At 39.6% G+C, this 21,565-nt stretch overlaps 1 protein-coding gene across 1 annotated transcript; it reads left to right on the forward strand.

The window, feature by feature from the left end:
- The first annotated feature begins 25 nt into the window (after nucleotides 1-25).
- LOC134647795 (uncharacterized) lies at nucleotides 26-18,550 on the forward strand. Its single transcript, XM_063502119.1, has 5 exons — nucleotides 26-302; nucleotides 9,118-9,294; nucleotides 11,983-12,211; nucleotides 13,912-14,130; nucleotides 18,420-18,550. Exons 1-5 carry the CDS (start codon nucleotides 210-212, stop codon nucleotides 18,533-18,535), a joined length of 834 nt encoding a protein of 277 aa, XP_063358189.1. The 5' UTR covers nucleotides 26-209; the 3' UTR covers nucleotides 18,536-18,550.
- The last annotated feature ends 3,015 nt before the right edge of the window (nucleotides 18,551-21,565 follow it).

Below are 21,565 nucleotides of genomic sequence, written 5' to 3' on the forward strand. Positions count from 1 at the left end.
GCGTGTGTGCAAGGGATTTTAGGTGACTATTTTTACTTGTGGCAACATTATAGTTATTGATGTATGCAGTGGGCGGGAGGGCGAATTTTCCTCCTTTTTCCCCCGCGCAGTTTGGGTGCGCGACGGGTTTGAAATATACGTAGTTACAAATAGAAAATATTTGCTGAATTTATTTAAATCTATAAAACGGGAAATATACGCCATTCATCATGACTATATTAACGAAGCCGAATGCTTTCATCCAAATAAAGAAGGACATGACAAAATGTCCCGTGCCCGACGAAACTATTTTAGTGGAGGAGGTGAGTATTTTGATTAATATTTTAGATTTTTGCCCCTTTCTTTATATTCCTATATTATGGACATTCTTTGTAGACCTGCTAGGAAGGAATAATAATACAATTAAGGACGTAAAGAGCAGCATATGTACTGCGTGATAGGTGTACCTATGCGATCTCGTGGACCATGAGAGACAACAATAGGGGCCAAAATCGATTGAAAGCGATCCCGGGCTGGCGCATACTGTACTTTCTTTTTGCAGATATATGTAAATCGAATCGTTACCTATACCTTTTGCGTATAGTTGCGGATTGCTCGTAGTTTTATTGCTGATCTCTTAATTGGAATCAAGTGGGTCATACTCACATATCAACTTAATATGATTTGCGCCGGTCGGACCCTCGTTCGATGCGATGAAATGCTAATAAATAATGATATTGAGTTGCTAACTCTGAGTCGGCTATAAAAACAAATTGGATTGTAGGTAATAGGTATGATAAGAAGATTTATGGACAGGGAAAGGCTACACCAGCTGTATGCATAAATTAATAATACTTAAGAGAGATGTTGTTTATCTGGTTATACCTACATAATACATACATAACCACAGTAGCCTATGAGAATTATGTCCGTCATATCCAAAGCAAGATAACTTCTGAACCTAGGGCATTTTGGCAACACGTGAGCAGCCTAAAATCCAAAGGAGGATTTGAACCGCAGGTGAATCATGAGGGAAAGATGCACGAAGGGGTTGAAGCAGCCCAGGCCTTCTCAAACTTTTTTTCAGGCGTTTTTCTTCCGTCTGAACCTCTCCTCGACTATGAAAACATCATCCGTAACGACCCAACACGTAATTCAAACTATATAAATTTATATGGGATATCCCTTGCTGATCTAAAAATTGGTATAGCTCATTTAAAACCTCGTAGTTCCCCTGGCCCTGATGGCATCCCTGCATTTGTTATTAAGGGGTGTATGGAATGGCTAACTGGGCCATTACTTCACATTTTCAACTTGGTTCTTAGTTCTGGAGAGTATCCGTGTCAATGGAAGATTACACGAGTACGTCCCATCCCAAAATCGAGTGAAACGTCCGAGGTCGAGAATTACCGCCCTATAGCCATTCTATCTTCAATTGCAAAAGTGTTTGAGTCAATCGTAAATAGACTCCTCGCTTCTCAAGTAAAACCTTACCTTTGCGATTCTCAGCACGGTTTCAGGCCTAAGCGATCTGTCGAAACGAATCTATTAACTCTGGTTGACTCCGTCTCTGAGCATTTAGATAAGGGAATACAAGTTGACGTGCTGTACTTTGACTATAAGAAGGCTTTTGATCGCGTGGATAACGATATACTGTTGAGCAAGCTATGTAGCGTTGGCTTCTCACCGAAGCTGCTCCGGTTATTCGCCAGTTATCTGCGCGATCGACAGCAGTACGTGCAGCACGGATGCTTCGTATCGAAACCCTACCACACACGTTCCGGAGTCAGTCAGGGTTCGATTTTAGGTCCGTTTCTCTTTGGGTTAATGATAACTGACCTGGCTGCAGTCCCTAAGCATGCCAAATGTTTATTATATGCTGACGACCTAAAGCTCATTTATGGGGTGCAGCAGTTATCCGACTGCGCGTCTTTGCAGGAGGATATTGATCGCCTTCATCAGTGGAGCATTAACAACAAGCTCCTTTTCAACAAATCAAAGTGCTCCGTGATGACTTTTAGCCGTGCCAATAGTCCCATATTCGCTCAATATCTGCTAGGTCCTGATCCCATAAGTCGTGTCGAGTCTATACGCGACTTGGGTGTCATCCTCGACACGCAGCTCAACTTTCATGAGCATATGAAAGCGTTGGCTAAGAATTGCTATCGGAGGTTAGGGTTTGTAGTTCGGAATACGCAAGACTTCGATGACGTCAGGGCTATTAAATTAGTGTATACTGCGTTAGTCCGGAGTAAACTTGAAGCCGCATCGGTCATTTGGAACCCGCATGAGGACAAGTACGTCTTGCTTCTGGAAAAAATCCAGAAAGCCTTTCTGCGGTTCTTATGTAAAAAGATTCACGGTTATTATCCATATTTGTACCCATCAAAGTTCCTGCTTGGCGTTTTAGGATTTAATTCCTTAGAGGTAAGGCGTAACTACGCGCTTTTGACTACTGCATGTAATGTCTTACGGGGGAACTCGGACTGCCCTGAACTGGTTGCACAGCTCGTACGCCTGTTCGTTCCATCTATGGCTAAGGCCCAATTTAATTTTCGACCACGTAGTCGTCACCTATTAGCTGTGCCTAAAACACGCACTACGTCCCATGGCAAATCACCACTTGTCCGCGCCCTACAATATATTAACGCGCTCCTCGCATCAGCACCGGAATGTGATGTATTTGCAAGTAGTTGGATGGATCTGTGTAAAGAATGTATGAAGTTCTGTGAGGCGATGGATAAACGTGAATCTTCTGTCTTTTATTAGTTTTGATTTCTGACATTTTGTTCTGTTTTTCCTTTCTAGACTGTATCATGTACCTTGTTTGTATAATACTGTCTATTATAAATTTCATAGCGTATTAGTCCGCTGTAATGCTGTGTAAATTTTATGAATTAATAAAAAAATAATACATAGGTATCTTTTTTCTGAGCTGTTTAGAAAACTATTAACAAAATTATTATTATGTATTTTTGTTTTTCAATTTGTAATTAATTTTTAAGCTTTATGGCATCGTTTGCAGACGTGTCTGCTTAATATTAATTCAGACTATAATTACTCTATGCTACTCAAAAAGTATAAGTAGGGGAAACTGGGGAGGGTTGATCACCCCTTTTGTTTTTAGCATACATTTTCTTAACTATTTGTAGTATTGAAAAACTTTATAGACCATACGATTCAGAATTTATCTCTTCATTAATAGTTTGAATAAGAACAGATTTGTGCGATAAATTAGACCATTATTTAATGAAAACCCATACTGTTGACTTTTACTATGTGTCCCCTATGTAAGGGAGACTTGTTTACCCCTGGTCGGGAGCCTTGATCCTAGGGGGATCAAGTGACCCTGGTTCTTGGGACACATGGTAAACAGATTTTTACCATGTCTCCCCATACCAGATTCTCATTGATTATATAACTCTGATCGCTATTAGCAATGCATCTATAATTTGTAAAATACACAGCAAACATATATATATTGCATCTTCCATGCTTTGAAGTTGTATTTCCGGTAATCAGATGTCTAAGCCGAAGGGATCAAGTCTTCCAGATTTGGGGACACTTGGTAAAAAGATTTTAAGCGGCAATGTCATATTTCGAGGGTAGTATCTACATTAATTTATTCACTTTATCTACAGAAAATTAATATATGAAGATATCAAACACATATTAATCCATAATCTTGTACTTTTAAAAAACAACGTAATCGTATTATCCACAAAACAACATAAAATAGGGAATCAATTTTTGAACCAAAAAAAAAGTTAAAAAAAAACAAAAATCTATGTTATTAACATAAAATTTCTTGTAACAAGCTAAATTTTTTAAAGTTATTATGAAGGTATTTTTAGCGTCAGATACCTACAACAATTTTAAATTTTTTACCCATCTCTGGTCGTTATTGTTTACTATAATAAATAAGTTTAGAAATTTACTGCTCACGTTTCGAGGACGGTGTTTGAGCTGCATAATCCTAAAATCCTTTCTATGGACCGTCGGTTCTATAGTACATAAGGTCGGAAAGCCATTGAAATAGCATTTCATCCATAAAAACAAATATCGCCGGTTGAAAACCAAATATCGTTATAAGTGTTGTTTGTCGACCGAGTAACATCCCCTGTGTGTAAAACGTTTAACTTGATAAACAAGACCATGTGCGGGTAGTTCGTAAAATGTTGATGTCAACTTTAGTTAGTCTTTTCAAAGGCCACGGGGATAATTCCGTTTTCGGAGTTCGGAGTCGGTTATATAATTAAAAACTGAATTATACGCCATTAAATCCCGTTTTAATAAACAATAATGAGTCAAAAATCTTGAAAGTTTAAATCAGTGTTTCTCTGGTCGTACTTTTGCGGCATGATTTACTAAAGAAAAGAAAATATTTATGATAGCTCTATGAATCATTTTGTAAGTAAATTTATTACAATGTATACTTGATCGCTTTGGGGGTGACATGATTCCGGAATCATATCTCCCCTGAAGAAAAAGACAAAGTCTCCCCATACATAGTAAGATTATAAAACGTGCCGTACTCGAAACGTGTGTTCGCGTATATCAATGTAATCCAAGTTAATCATCAGTTCAATAAACAACAAATAAAATAAGCACACTCACTAACATCATTTCCATCTCATATTATAAAATAAATCCAGTTAAAGCTTACCGAAAATTGAATATAGTACGCAGAAAATCTTTCACCGTCCGCCATTTTTGAACCACTGACTTTTCCGATACAGTGCCATGACAGAACGTGAAGTTAGAAACGAATGAATGAGTGTTACCAGTGCAAAAAAATGTATCTCGTTTGGTTTGATTAAAAATGAAGTTTACCAAGTGTCCCCTAGGGATCGACCCTCCCCACCCTCACCTAAGTATAATAATGCTACTCCACCTCAACTTACTCGTGTTAAAAACTGACACTTTACCTACTTAACTTAATTGTGTTTACAAACGACGCTACGCAACAATAGCGGAACTAGCGGAGCGTTAAGAGGATAGTGGAATTAGTGGAGGACCGCTTCTTCATACAAACGTAGTGCCCATCTTCCTTCCTGGATATTGACATCGTGAAAAATATTTCTACACATGTAATTTATTGTATGACCATAGATAATATGCCGCTTCATTTTGACTTTTTTCGATTTTTTTTTATTATAAAAGTTAGAATCATATACCTACATCAAATCGCGTAAATATATTTTCCATAATGTTAATCCAGGGAGGAAAATGGGGACGTTTTTAGAAACGGTCGTCCCCTCTTTTCTTAAATTACCGGTAGGGAAACCGGAGTAATTTTGCTTTCCTTTAACTATAAGTACTTAACTAGCTGAAAGTTAGTCAAGCCGGTGGGAATCAAGTTCTATGAACGATCCGTCACTGCCATTAAACCAATGCGTGTTGACACAGGGCGCCCACGACGACGTATTCCCATTCGCGGACATTGTTTACTTTCTAAATTAAGTGTCTAAGTACAAGTAGTATACCTACAGTTAGTTTAGTTTGAGGACCCTTGAATTTTTGCTACCAAGAGGGTCCATAATTATAATTATTAAGTGGTATATTCCACTATACGTAACATTGTACCAAGGAGAAGTTTCCAATAGTCCCAAATTTTGGAAAATTTCTCAAAAATGTAAACATGTCAAGACCTAGGCTTTATTATATATTCCTTCTGCCTGTCTAATTAATATTGTTTTGAAAAATTCCCACGACAATCTTTCTAAATGGAAAGTTATTGCTTTAAATTCTCGTGTAGATTTCCAGAAACTTCTGTGAATGTTCCTGCATTTTAGAGATTTTTCTGCAACTTGTACATTGCTAACTATACCTACGACCGTTTGTAATTAATCAAACAAACATCAAAAGCATAGAAAATCTTACATCAATATATAATTAATCGCCTTATTGTAATCTATTTAATTAGCACTTATACACACAATGCGTGGTTATCGATTTGCGGAAAATGCCCACTAAACTAACTACCGCTGCTTTGTTTCCTTACATTACAATTAATCGTTATTATTATTTACTTGATTAGTGTAAGCGTTGTATTGTATTGTACCTACTGCTTGGAGAATATAACTTGGTTATATCCTCTAAGACCTACTGTAAGGTCTGTAAGGGTCGGTTGCACCAAACCGTCTGTCATCGTTAAACCGATCGCAAAATTGTATCGTATGGGAAATTTCATAGTCCACTGCTGAATGATGTTGATCAGTTCCTCAATTGTGGTCGGTGCAACTGGCCCTATAAGCCTTTTAATGTAACTAAATAAATTAATTGAATTATCAAAAGTTCTGACTGTTGCGTTCAACTATTGACATAGGTCAAATTCAACTTGAGTTTGACTGCTTTAATGATACTTTTTTGAATTGTTCATGGATGAATTGGATTCATTTAACTGATTGGTGATTGCCAATGATCGGAATAGGTAGTGCCATTTGGGGTGAATGACCTCAAACATTGTACTTAACATGGATAAGACTCGGGATTTCAAAAATATTTCTTGGCATGTCTTTAATAGGCCTCATGCATGAAGTTTATATTTAAACGAAATATTTTTTATTACGATGTTTGTTACCGTTATATCATGTTACAAATGCATTTACGTTATTAAATTATCATTTAATTGCCTAAAATAATAAATAAAAAGTACAAAACTTTGCCCGCGTGAAGCTAGTGAGCGAAACGCAACGCCATTGGTCGAAACGTCACGTGACGTCACTCGTTTCAACAAATTGTTAAAGCCCTTGCTACACGGTCGCCGACAAGCCTACTAACCGTCTGACCTTGGTCTGTCCTTGGTATGTGGGTCCGTCTGAGTTGTCTGGCTAGACGGTGGCAGACCATAGTGTGTTCAACTCGCGGACGGACAACACGTATTGCAAGCGCACAAAATGGCCCGTAACCTTTCAGAAAGTTGGCGTGGCATTAGTACCTACTCACTTACTCAGTGGTGTATGGCCCTAAGGTTTTTTCTTCCTTGACTTCTGGGGCGGCAAAACTTATTGGCCGGTGCGCCAAATTTCATAACCTACTCATACTAGTGCAATGACAAAAAAATAAGTTTTTGTCAAAAATTTCATTTTTGGTACAAGCTTTTATCGCTGACTGTACTTTTCTTTCCACAGGCAACTAATACTCGTCGAGACAATTCTAAAAACCCCAAACACAATTAGGTCGCGTTGTTCTATCACAGGGTTGCTATGGCCACCTCCTGTCTCCATCATCAGATCAGCTCTATGGTACCATAATAATGCATTGTCACCCGACATATGTATGCAAATTTTCAGCTCCATCGGAAACTAGAAAGTGGGTCTAATTTAACTTGCAAGATTTGACCCGTACAAACATATTTACATACTTACATTAGGTATATTGCAAGTTAATAAAAAGCTTGTAAAAAAAGAAAAGGGTATATGAATGAAACGCTGGCTCAGAAAACGGCATTTGTTGAGTCATTTCAACTTAATGAATTTGCTGGACTACGCTACTGGGACATACATAACTTTCTAAGAATGAAGAGGAAAGTATTTGATGAATTATTGCTACTGAGTACCCATGGCATGGCTATTAACCACACGAGCGCACTCGGCGCGTCCTCCAAGCGAAATGGCCTAGTGCGGTTGGCGACGGGCGGCTACACGGTTCCGGACCGACCGCTCAGACCGCGGTCGCTGGCGCGCGCTCGCATGCCAAGGGCGTCCGGAGGTCAAACGAAATTTTGTTGGAAACAACTGTCTACACGGTCCGGGACGGACCAAGGCCACGCGGTCTGGGGGCTTGTCGGCGACCGTGTAGCAAGGGCTTAAGACCAACCAAGTCAGTTGCATGCAAAAGAGCCGCGTGACGTCATCACGCGCGTCGAATTCACGCCAAAAATTATGAGCATTTCAACCGCTCAAAAATGTTCAACATTTTAAATATTGTTTAATAAAATAATGGGAAGGTTTATAAAAGTATTTTAATTTTTTCCGGTGTTAAAACGATTTAAATAATTATAAAAAAAACATGCATGAAGCTAATTGAAGTAGGTAATATGAAATCCCGGGGTGAAAAGGTATATCCATACTAAACTTACGCACCGAAGTCCCGTGAAATGGCACTACCAATTCCGGCCACTGGTGATTGCAGTTAATATAGGCATAATGGTCCTACTCAATTGATATGTAGGTAAATTAAATTGCTGAGGGGAATTATTCGCCTATAAAAATTTCAGACGTAAATAAGCTAAAAATAGTTCCGAATTAAAACTTCTATTAATCATTTTTCATTTACAATAAAAAAGAAATAGAAATGGTCCTATAATGGTACCCTGGGGTAACCAGTAATTTTGTACCTGCAGTTAGGTCTAGCAAAGGCCCCGGCCGGGGCGTTGCGCGAAATATAGGTCATGCCATGACCTTTTACATTTCGTTTACCTAGGGACTACGCAGGATGCTTTGATTTGTATTTGTTTACCAAACTATTAATCAATTGGGAATCATAGTGTGTGCCCTTTTGTTATTGCATGTTCTGGTTGTTTGTTAACTGAAGCTTCTAAAAAATTATGACTTATAAATAAACACCGTCGAGTAAACAGTTAAACAAAGGTTAAACACGATGACATTAAAACGACAGAGTTCTGTTTAATTTAGTCTTGGACTCCTTCTTTGACTTGGGTGTGTAGGGAATTAAATTTATTCATTATTATTAGCCAATTTAAAATGGACCTCATATAAAATAGGTAATTAGGCACTAAACGTCGACATGGCGATACACCCCAGTAATATAACATAATATACTAATATCTGGGTGACCGAGCTTCGCTCGGAAAACATATAAAAACTCGAAAATGCGCGTTTTCCCAGAGATAAGACCTAGCTAGATCGATTTTTCGCCCCCGAAAACCCTTATAGCAAATTTCATCGAAATCGTTAGAGCCATTTCCGAGATCCCCGAAATATATATATAAATAAATAAATAAATAAACAAGAATTGCTCGTTTAAATGTATTAGATTCTATGATAGACCCGCTATAAATATGATTTAACGTGTGTTCAAAACGCTAAAAAATAGTTTTAATTAAATGTTATATAATCCTAGTTAGTTGATCCTAGTTGGTCGCAAATAAATGAATTTATTTATATTTTACAGGAGAAGGTGGAGACCTACACCCCTAAGCCGACGCCATGCGGCGGCGTGAGCGTGGGGCTGCTGGTGATCCTCCTGTCCGTGGTGGGGATCTACTCGGGGATGTACCTGTTCCGGCGCTGCCTGCAGCCGCAGCCGCGCTACCAGGGCTTCTGCTCCATCCCTATTGATACCAAGCAGGTACGTTTAACATCACTATAGATACAGATAGAGGTAGTATACAACTCGCGCTGGGACACCGTGAGCGTGGGGCTGATGGTAATAGCTCCGTGGTGGGATCTACTCGGGAATGTACCTGTTCCGGCGCTGCCTGCAGCCGCAGCCGCGCTACCAGGGCTTCTACTCCATCCCTATTGATACCAAGCAGGTACGTGTAAACAACACTATAGATCCAGATAGAGGTAGTATTGAACTCGCGCTGGGACAACGTGAGCGTGGGGCTGATGGTAATAACTCCGTGGTGGGGTATACTCGGGGATGTACCGGTTCAGGCGCTGCCTGCAGCCGCAGCCGCGCTACCAGGGCTTCTGCTCCATCCCTATTGATACCAAGCAGGTACGTGTAAACAACACTATAGATACAGATAGAGGTAGTATTGAACACGCGCTGGGACACCGTGAGTGTGGGGCTGATGGTAATAACTCCGTGGTGGGGTATACTCGGGGATGTACCTGTTCCGGTGCTGCCTGCAGCCGCAGCCGTGCTACCAGGGCTTCTGCTCCATCCTTATTGCTACTAAGCACGTACCTACGTGTAAACAACACTATAGATACAGATAGAGGTAGTATTGAACTCGCGCTGGGACAACGTGAGCGTGGGGCTGATGGTAATAACTCCGTGGTGGGGTATACTCGGGGATGTACCTGTTCCGGTGCTGCCTGCAGCCGCAGCCGTGCTACCAGGGCTTCTGCTCCATCCTTATTGCTACTAAGCACGTACCTACGTGTAAACAACACTATAGATACAGATAGAGGTAGTATTGAACTCGCGCTGGGACAACGTGAGCGTGGGGCTGATGGTAATAACTCCGTGGTGGGGTATACTCGGGGATGTACCTGTTCCGGTGCTGCCTGCAGCCGCAGCCGTGCTACCAGGGCTTCTGCTCCATCCTTATTGCTACTAAGCACGTACCTACGTGTAAACAACACTATAGATACAGATAGAGGTAGTATTGAACACGCGCTGGGACACCGTGAGTGTGGGGCTGATGGTGATTACTCCGTGGTGGGATCTACTCAGGGATGTACCTGTTCAGGCGCTACCTGCAGGCGCAGCCGCGCTACCAGGGCTTCTGCTCCATCCCTATTGATACCAAGCAGGTACGTTTAAACAACAATACAGATGCCGATAGAGGTAGCAACGACCTTTCATACTGGCTTATCAATTTCGAGAAAGCTGAAAGAGATCGCATAGTGTAGGTACAATAAGCTGCTTACTACTACATATATAACATAATGGATATTTCTAATTAACGAACCTTGATTATTGTTCTTGTTATTTAAAGTATTGTCCAATTTTATGTGTTCTAAGTATAATCAAAATGCACATAATTACATATTGTATCTATATTAGTGTGTACCTTAATTATCTAAAGTAAACATTTCGTATATAGTTATTACTAACATTGAAATAGCATTTGAGAACATGCTTTAAGATTCCTTCTAAATGTACCTGTAGTACCTTGTACATAATAAAATCTGCAATCCGTCGTATCCAGACAGCCAGACGAGGTCATACCAAAGTCGAACAGTTTAGTACCTATCTACAAACCAAGAATAGTAGGTAATATAAACAGGAAATCGTGCATGTGAAATATATCGACAGTATCGCAAGCTGTTTATAAACGAGGTAAAATACAAACAGTCGTAAAGAATATTAATAAATAGTCGTAATAATTGAAAAATAGTAAAATACTTAATTGTATCCCTTTACGAGTGATAATATACTTATTTGCCGGCATTCATGTAATAAAAACGCTTTTACACAGATAGGATTACGGTTCGAAATCAAATATTATAATACAAAATGACAAACCACATATTAGAAACCACTACTTATAGGAAAAATATTGGATTGTAGGTATGTACATATATAATAGGAGCAAATATTTAAAAGATTATCGGAACGACCATGGTAATGATGTTGATGCACACTGACTGGAATTGATAATAGTAATAGTATAGTATTTCGTTTATTCATTAAATATGTACAGCAAACTTTTCACTATATCTAATTATACATTTTAATTGAAGCCAGCGTTTAAAGACATAGTGTGCAGTAACAGCCCAAAAAGACCGGGGCCTGTGCTAGGGCTAGTTACAATATATGTGACACAAGTTTAGAGAGCGATCGGATAAATAAATTTACGGATCGGATGAAACAACAATTTTGGTAAAAGTATAGTTATTTGTACAACAAGAGATCAAAGTTTGATATTTCTTCGAGTGCTTATTTTGAGTCCCGTGCAAGCGAAAGATTCTATAATAGATTCACGAGCGTAGCGAGTGAATCTAATTTAGAATCTTGAGCGTAGTAAGGGACTCAAAAGCGCACGAGATGTAAATAACTTTGATCTCGTGTAGTTCACAAAACTTTTCACCTCAGCAGTGAGAACATATTAGAGAACCCGAAAAATGTATTCCTTCTTCATCACTTACCTCTATTCACTCATGTTTTCTTAAGATATACCAACAATTAAATTTTCACCTCAGCATCTCGAACAAGGGTACTTTGCTACTTAAAAACAGTGAGCAAAATCGCATTTCGCTCATTTTGTCTCACTCAGTGAGCAAAATGCGATTTTGCTCACTGTTTTTAAGTAGCAAAGTACCCTTGTTCGAGCTGCTGAGGTGAAAAATAAATTTCCAGTTGCCGGAGTCGGCCCTGATCGAGCAGAACTACCGCATGCTCCCGATCCGCTGGTCGTCCTCCCCGGACCCGGACGTGCAAGTATTCGCGCCCGACGACTCAACCGCCAACGAGGTCGCCAACTTCCTGCGCGAGGAGCTGGACATCGGCGACGAGGTGGAGAAGATCACCGTGTTCGATAATGGACGGCAGACCAGCTTCATTCACGACTTTGGCGCTAACTTCACTGGTAGCTCCTAACTTTATGATCATAAACTGAAAGCATCCTACATTAGAATACTCACACACACATACACACACACACACACACACACACACACACAATATATCTATATATATATATATATATATATATGTATAATATATATATATATATATATATATATATATATATATAATGTAATTGCTGTGCACTCATATTAGAATGGCATTGTTTTCTGGCATCAAAACAAGCCCTATAATTAATTGCTTTAAATATAAAATCAAAAACAAAATGGGAAATGTAGTAAATAAGTCATACTAGGTTCGATGTTCCTTATATAGTTTCTATTGTCTAGGAGAGGACACTGACTTCTGTAACACAGGTCTTTATCTAGGTCAGAAGTCAGGGACTTCAAAACCCACTTAGTAACTTGTTTTTTGACACTAATAATATATATATATTTTTTTTTTTATAATCTGTCTTTCTGTTCTTCCTTCATTTCTCTGTATTTCTATCCATTCTTCCTTCTTTGGGAAAAATTTCGAGAAGTTTAGTATGGAAAAATTACCACTAATATTTCCTCTTGGTAAAGTTGGTAAAAGTTTTTTAAAAAGCGCCCAGTGGTGTGGTGACCTTTGAAATCCTGTGAACGCCGAAGGTCCAAATCTCGAAGCGATCGAGCAAGGTCCGCTTGTTCGCGAGTCCAAAGGCCGAGAAGCGAGAGGATAGAGCTTTAATACCCAAAGGTAAAGGTGTCTTAATAAGCGAACCGATGCAGCGGGCCCAAGACCTTCGGAAGCTCCTAATAAAGGTCTACCGAGAGGCCTCATATCAGGAGAGCTTTTCATATGCTTAAGTGTGTTCTATCGCTTGTATAATTGATCGGACTCTGAAGCAAATCTAAAATAATTCAGCCTTTATACGTCCCACTGCTGGGCACAGGCCTCCTCTCATGCGCGAGAGGGCTCGGGCTATAGTCCCCACGCTAGCCCAATGCGGATTGGGGACTTCACATACACCTTTGAATTTCTTCGCAGATGTATGCAGGTTTCCTCACGATGTTTTCCTTCACCGAAAAGCTAGTGGTAAATATCAAATGATATTTCGTACATAAGTTCCGAAAAACTCATTGGTACGAGCCAGGATTTGAACCCGCGACCTCCGGATTGAAAGATAAAGATAAAAATAACTTTATTCAAGTAGGATCCATTGGATCGCTTTTGCATCGTCAATGTCTAAATAAGAATTAATACATTACAATTTGGAAAATTAATACATTACTACTTAATACTGAACTAAAAAAAAAAAGATAATAATAATAAAATAAGGTTTTTTTTATAATATGTTTATAAGTATTTTGTATTGTTTTTGTAAGTGTTTTTGTATTTTATTTTTATATCCATATTATAAATTAACCTAACTTAAGATGATAAATAAATAAAGAGAATAAAATAAAATAAAAATTAAATTAGAACATGCAAAAGTGCGATTACCTAATGGTAGTTATGTCATTGTATATTTACAATAATTTTTAATTTCATGCATCATCAAAATATATACAAATTATAAATTATACCTACCTAGTTAATGGCTGAATCAGCATTTTGCATCGTCAAAAACAAAATTATAAGCGGAATAGTCAAAAAATCTAACAGTCAAGAAAGTCAGGCGTCATATCCACTCGGCCACCACCGCTTAATTAATCTAAGAAAAGTAATATTTTCCAGGCATAGTGGACACCGACCGCTGTTTCACGATGGAGCTGGACCCCCAGCTGGTGCTCGCTCCGGAGGCCTTCGTGCTGAGCATCCAGCAGGGCGGCGACTTCGACGTGACGCGCGTGCGCTCCACGCTGCGCGCGCTGCTGCCCGCGCTGCCGCGCCGCGCCCTGCCCGAGCTGTGCCGCGGCAAGCCCGTCTACCGTCTGCAGAGCTCCGAGACCACCAGTACGTACCACGCTCCCCTGCTCAAATAACACCACCGCCTCACTTTACCTATCAAAGACGAGTTCCTCCCCATTATTCATAAACTCGCTACAAGCCTCGCGCCAAGCCCGTCTACCGTCTGCAGAGCTCCGAGACCACCAGTACGTACCACGCTCCCCTGCTCAAATAACACCACCGCCTCACTTTACCTATCAAAGACGAGTTCCTCCCCATTATTCATAAACTCGCTACAAGCCTCGCGCCAAGCCCGTCTACCGTCTGCAGAGCTCCGAGACCACCAGTACGTACCACGCTCCCCTGCTCAAATAACACCACCGCCTCACTTTACCTATCAAAGACGAGTTCCTCCCCATTATTCATAAACTCGCTACAAGCCTCGCGCCAAGCCCGTCTACCGTCTGCAGAGCTCCGAGACCACCAGTACGTACCACGCTCCCCTGCTCAAATAACACCACCGCCTCACTTTACCTATCAAAGACGAGTTCCTCCCCATTATTCATAAACTCGCTACAAGCCTCGCGCCAAGCCCGTCTACCGTCTGCAGAGCTCCGAGACCACCAGTACGTACCAGGGATGTTGCGAATATCCGCATCCGCAACCGCGGAACTTCCGCATTATTTTCAACATCCGCATCCGCATCCGCATCCGCATAAAATCGATGCGGATTTAATGCGGATGCGGATGTGGAACAGTTCGGTACAGGAACGTCTTAGCATCGGCGTAAGTGCTAGACTGCTAGGTAATTTGGTAATTAGCCAAAAAAACCTATTAGAAATTAGCAGTCAAGCGTGAGTGGGACTTAATGTACGGAACCCTTGGAATGCGAGTCCAACTCGCACTTGGTCGGTTTTTTAAATATAAATTACTAAAATGTAATATTTGACGTTTTTTATGTACCTATCTTGACATCCGCATCCGCATCCGCGGATGTGAGCCTTTAAAAATCCGCATCCGCATCCGCATCCGCGAATGTCAAAAAATCGGCATCCGCAACATCCCTGGTACGTACCACGCTCCCCTGCTCAAATAACACCACCGCCTCACTTTACCTATCAAAGACGAGTTCCTCCCCATTATTCATAAACTCGCTACAAGCCTCGCGCCAAGCCCGTCTACCGTCTGGCAGAGCTCCGAGACCACCAGTACGTACCACGCTCCCCTGCTCAAATAACACCACCGCCTCACTTTACCTATCAAAGACGAGTTCCTCCCCATTATTCATAAACTCGCTACAAGCCTCGCGCCAAGCCCGTCTACCGTCTGCAGAGCTCCGAGACCACCAGTACGTACCACGCTCCCCTGCTCAAATAACACCACCGCCTCACTTTACCTATCAAAGACGAGTTCCTCCCCATTATTCATAAACTCGCTACAAGCCTCGCGCCAAGCCCGTCTACCGTCTGCAGAGCTCCGAGACCACCAGTACGTACCACGCTCCCCTGCTCAAATAACACCACCGCCTCACTTTACCTATCAAAGACGAGTTCCTCCCCATTATTCATAAACTCGCTACAAGCCTAGTTAAATTGCCAAGTCATTATACGCATTACAAATTAAAGATATCTTATTGATACGGTTTTAACACCCCCCTGGCACTGATTAAAATAACCGACTTGGTTTCACATTACATCTCAAAACTTTTTTGTAGTAAAAGCGCACCTTTTTACATGTAATGTTTTTGATGGGATTATGTTTTATCCTTTCCTTACAAATACAAGTCAGAATGACAGATTAAGATAACAATTATTAGCTAATTGAGGCTTGTAGTACGTTTATGAATGAAGGAGTTAGTATTTGGTCAAGACCAATGGGTCAGGCTGAAGGCTGAACTTCTCGTATAGGGCCGATACTTGCGAGGTTCGCTGGCGCTAGACGCCGTTTTTGGCCGAAAACTCTTAACATTATAGAGTCTATATCTTCTTAACGGTTCAACAAAAAAATATGAAAAAAATATATATGATTTTACGTTTTATGTACAACATTTCTAACGTTTGACTTGTTCCCTATGACTTATAGTTTTTCCAAAAAAGGAACATTACGACAGGCCGTTTTGCGTCTAACTTTGCCTATTTCTAGTAAACGGTTTATTCTATTAAAGTTATTTTTAAACTAGAATAATTGTTTTAACAGATACTACAAATGCAACGTAGAATAATGTTAATAAATATATTTTTTTTTAAGAAATCGAATATTTTTCAACATTTTGTGCGTATGTAGCTCGAAAAAGGCGTGGCCGGCAGTCGTGTGCTAGCTTTGAGACGAGGAGGCTGTGTCGCTCGTCGCTCCGTGCCTTCCTTGTATTCTGCATGCTTGTTCTGAGCAGAGGTGCAATAAAATTGGAGTAATTGTGGCCAAAGATTAAATAACTGCAGAATGTTGATTTGCTTGTGACGCGCTTTAGCGCGCGCAACACGGTGTTTCGCAGCCTATTATTACGAACGTAATGACAATATTTCCACTTATGTTTGAGAAAGCTTCATTTGAAATATATAAAAAATGTTTTCGAACATGCGCCGACATATTGCCATTAAAATTTAACGTTATTAATAAAGTTCAATTTCTAAAAAAAATTTATCAACATTGGCAATTTATGTTGTAGGTATATACTATATAGTTTGATTCAGAAACCATTACATTTTTAGGATTGTTACCCATTAAAATGATGTTAGTTTATTAAGTAAATCTGGGGGCACGGCAGTGCCCCCGCCAAGTCGAGCAAAAAAAGAGGCCGTACCATCCTTTTCTCGAAGCGATTCAGGCCATTTTCGACGTCCTGTAATTTTGTGCTGGCTGAAGCTAAAACCCTGAATTTTCAGTAATATATAGGGCTAAACATGCTTAAGATATATTCTTAAAAAACATTCAATTTGAACTAGTAGTTTAAGAATTATTGTACGTCAAAGTTCCTTATTTTCGACACTGACACACTCACTCACTCACTCACTCATCTACGATCATCATAATTCTAAGGTACTTCTAGTATATCCACAAGCTTCAAATTTTAAATATAAGTAGTTTTTAAATTTAATTTTAAAACCTAAAAATATTGCAATATCAGTCACGTTTTAAAGATCTAAGAACTGCATAAGTAAGTTTGTAATCCCATATAAATATTTGCTATTACAAAGTTACTGTTGCAGTTCCTACAAATAGTAGGTAGTAAAGTAAAGGTACACTACGATGTACGATGTGAGTATGAATAAAGATGTGTTTCTTTATGATATGTGTATACATAGTATGAGTACCCGAAAAGAAGGACTGTCTACAAAAAGAGATGAGATCCCATCAAAAACATTACATGTAAAAAGGTGCAAGTCTCGCAACGCTTCTACTACAAAAATGTTTTGAGATGTAATGTGAAACCAAGTCGGTTATTTTAATCAGTGCCAGGGGGTGTTAAAACTATAAAATATTTATCTTTAATTTGTAATACATATAATGACTTGGCAATCGCACGGCTGCAAACAAAAGGTATACGAGTATAGCGCCAACTGCACGCCTCTGGGCTGTATCTTATTCTTTGAACCTCGTGGCGGTGCAGCGATACAAAATTCACGTACGATCGCAGCGAGCGGGGTAAGCGGGTGGTGCGGGTACAGAGCGCTTAGCTCCGCCCTGACGCTCAAGGGCATTGGGCCTTCCAATCGTCTTAAGTTTAAGGGCTGAACTCCCGCAGGGCGAGCCCAGACGGAAAACTAGGTGTATCTATTTACATATGTATAGAAATGTCTTAAAATGAATACAGTCAAAAGTTCAAGTTCTAAACCAATCATTGTAACATTCCAGCACAAAACAGATACAGTACAGAAGTCAATCACATGTATGTACTTCACTTTTCATACCTACGCTCGGCGGTCGCTCTAGGGTTGTCAACTATGACTTATGCACAAAAAACTATCGTGGTAGTGGCACTCGTATCTAGTAGTGGCCGGGCGGGGTGCTTACCTACCTACCTAACTGTCTGTTTAACGTTAAAACGAACCATCGAAATACAAGCAGATACCAACTTACCTCTCGTAAACCACTGGTAGCTTAAAAAACGACAATTCACCGTTTAATGTTGAATTTAAACAACCGTCCACTGAACAGTTGTAATAACTTTATTTTTGTTTCTCCATTATTGCACAAAAAAGTTAACAGACGCGTCTCTCAAGCGGACGGCACTCGCGCTCGCACTGGTCCCAACCGGTCCGAGATATCGTGTCCGTGAGCAGTGTCTATGTGTGCGTTGCTCGAGCGCACTTTGTATGTAGATTGATTTCTGTACTGTATCTGTTTTGTGATTCCAGTCCGCAAACGCTCCGTGGAGCCACCGGCCGACTACGTCCAGTTCTCGGGCCGCCACATCCACGAAATCAAGATCGAGAACCTCAACCACCTCATCCAGAACGAGAAGGAGAACTAAACTCCCCTGCGGCGTCAGCGGAGTCCGACAGGAATGTAAGTTCACACGAATCGAAACAGTTTATCAGTTCATTTTTCATGCTCAGAGTCGGACTGAGCTTACTCCACTAAAACTTAGCAAGTATCAGCAAATGCGTATTTCTAGGAAAATATTCGGTTTAGGGAGATCTAGATTTAGATGGACGTCCTACGTCCGTCATAAAGAAAGATCTCAAAAACTCCAATACGGACCCAGAGACGACCCAGAAAAGACCAGTCTGGAGACTAAAGATTAGAAGAGCTGGCCCCAAATAAAGATGGAAATAAGGCCTGAAGAAGAAGAAGGTTTAAACAATTATACACTTTCAAATGAAAATATGGGTGCAGAGTTAGCTTGGTCCGACTATACTATTCTAGAATTACAATTTGATGGTGACAACTTTTCCAACAGATCTATCAATAAAGGTACGCATAATGATTGGGTAGTCATTAAACAATTGAATTGTCATTTTAGATGGGAGAGAAATACTGAAATAGCAAAAAGTAGGGTTGGTTACAGAAATCAGTGGCGAGGTGTTTACAAAAGTCGATTCTGGCAAGTTACATTTGAGTATTAATCTAAACCTAAAGGATCTAGCTGCTAGGATTAAAGTTAACAACAGAGCCAAGCTCTTAACTACACAACTAGAATCTTTAAGGCTTGATGAATCTTAACAGTATGTATACAGATAGAAGTTTACTAATTATGATCAGATTTCAGTAGTGAAAGATATAGTCAGTTAAGGATGTTGCTGGTTTGTTACTCATTCCCATTTCCAAACCAGTTCATCCTGTAAGATTTAAGAAATTCAAATACATTAAAAGGGGTCTTGGCATTGTATGAAACACCCAGTTTTCCTGTCGGGGTATAAAAGAGATTTGATTTAGAAAAGAAGGTGAGCAAAGTTGGAAAATTAAGCAAAAATTTGGTTTGGTTTCTCATTAAAAAACTATAACTGTGTCCGAGACGGAGATAACAATGGACTTAGAGAAATCATAAACTTTCTGTTCAGAATTTCGAGAGAGGAAAGGAGATTTAAAGTAAACAAGTATCTCAGAAGTATGACGGTCAACTTATATTTTTAATAATAAATAGGTAATTGTTGAATGAACATTATGAATCAGTTAGATGACAAAGGTGTCAAATATACAGCAGCTTTTCCAATCCACTTATTCTGTTTATCTATGAAATATAAAGTTCCATCGTCTACACAGTTGGCTGACGAATCGTTAATCTTATTACAAAGACATAAGATCTACAGATGGTCAGTTAATTGTAGTTCAAATCAGTATTCTGTCTGTTGCTGTGGGAAATTAGACGTGTGACTCCTAAATCAGACTTGGCAAATATCTAGCGTCGAATGACACGTCTAATCTCCGTCATCTTCACCAGAAATTGATGAACTTACTGCAAATAGCAAATGCTACTTACTTGGTATCTACAAGGTTGTATTTGAGAAGCGCTTAACAATATCGGGAAAATACACAAGATGTTTTCAATTGAGAAAAAGGTTTAAAAGAAGATACAAGTTTTAAAATCTCCGTCTTCCAATTAAGTAATTCCAATATTTCCTGTTGTAAAATTAAAAGGGAAGGTTGCGACATAAAAATATTTTTGAAGAAAAACATTCACATTCAGTGTGTCCTTTTTGTGTGGTTTAACAACATCGCACACTGGTCCATTTAACACACAGAAAGGATACTACGGATTTGTGAAATTAAGATTAGTTATCAGTTATTGAAATTTGACTATGCTGAAACAAAGTTTAAATCTGGGTGGAAATGACAAGTTTAGGAACGAAGCACAAAATCTCTCGGGAATTAGGATAGGGCAAACAAATATGTATAACGTAAGATGTTCTAAATGTTATCATCTTAGAAAGACCCAATGAATTCGGTCACAAACTGGCATGTTTATTAAATATGCAGCATTGCGTAGTAACGGTTTAGTTAGAGGATGATCACAGATTCTGATCAATAATGTAAACTTAACATTAAGATGGTTGTATTTGATGGGGTACTCTAATCGGTATGAGTCGTGTTGGATTCCACTGACGTCACATTCCGATTCTAGCTATGTAAGTCTACCTTAGAAGATGGATTGAAGATCGAAAGAAAGTATTTCTCCTCTTTTGAGGATCAACATTCCATTTTCATCTTCAAACCATATTCTGACGAAATAAATGAATTATTTAGAAATAGTCCAATTTAAATTATAAAATCGATAAGCACTTATATTTCCAAAGTACTTCGACACGACTTTAGTTTTAAGAACACATCACGGAATATAGCCAAAGATTCATATTAACTGTGTGATAGATATACATCTCATAGCTCACGGTATAGTCGAGATATAAAGATAAACAATATATAATGCAATAGTTGTAAGATTAGTTAAGTTCAATGGTAAATGTGCCATAGTGTTACGAGCACGCTAAATGTATTTGACTTTTAAACGCAATGAGTATAATCGCTTCTAAAATCATGGGCTTTTAAGGAGCTTGGACGACAAAGTGGGTTCAGATTTGACAAAAATTCAGAGCGGAGTTTAAACCATCTAGGATACAAGATCACACGGCAGTGAGAAATTTCTAAAGGCAAGGATTTCTATTGTATGCATGATCGTTTAGCTTCGGTATATTAGTTCGCGCCCGTGGTTCATACGTTTGAAGGCAAGTACTATGCATAACATCAAATTTGAACGGTTGAATTACGTCCGCTTACCCGAAACTGGGCGCCATTAGCGATATTTCAATGAACTACGAGGTCTTTTAGATTGTTCATCAGGAGGACATGGTTTCAAGCCTTCGCAGTTTTCGTGTAGAAATATACCAATCGCGTCCAGTGTTCGGAACACGGACTTGATATTTCGTGGTTCTTGTCTCGGGCCATGGGATATTAACTTTGTGTTCTTGTACGGGAACTATTATTTGGAACGACATTAAATATTTAGTGGTCCATTTGAACTTCACAACTTTAGTGTTCTTATTTTCATGTGCATGTACAAAAGCAC

This window comes from Cydia amplana, chromosome 5 (genome assembly GCF_948474715.1).
Source record: "Cydia amplana chromosome 5, ilCydAmpl1.1, whole genome shotgun sequence".
Lineage (NCBI taxonomy): Eukaryota > Metazoa > Arthropoda > Insecta > Lepidoptera > Tortricidae > Cydia > Cydia amplana.

Coding starts and splice junctions, on each gene's coding strand:
- LOC134647795 (XM_063502119.1), top strand. CDS start 210: ATGACTATATTAACGAAGCCGAATGCTTTCATCCAAATAAAGAAGGAC. Junction 12,212..13,911: donor CTTTGGCGCTAACTTCACTG/GTAGCTCCTAAC, acceptor AATATTTTCCAG/GCATAGTGGACACCGACCGC. Junction 14,131..18,419: donor GCAGAGCTCCGAGACCACCA/GTACGTACCACG, acceptor TTGTGATTCCAG/TCCGCAAACGCTCCGTGGAG.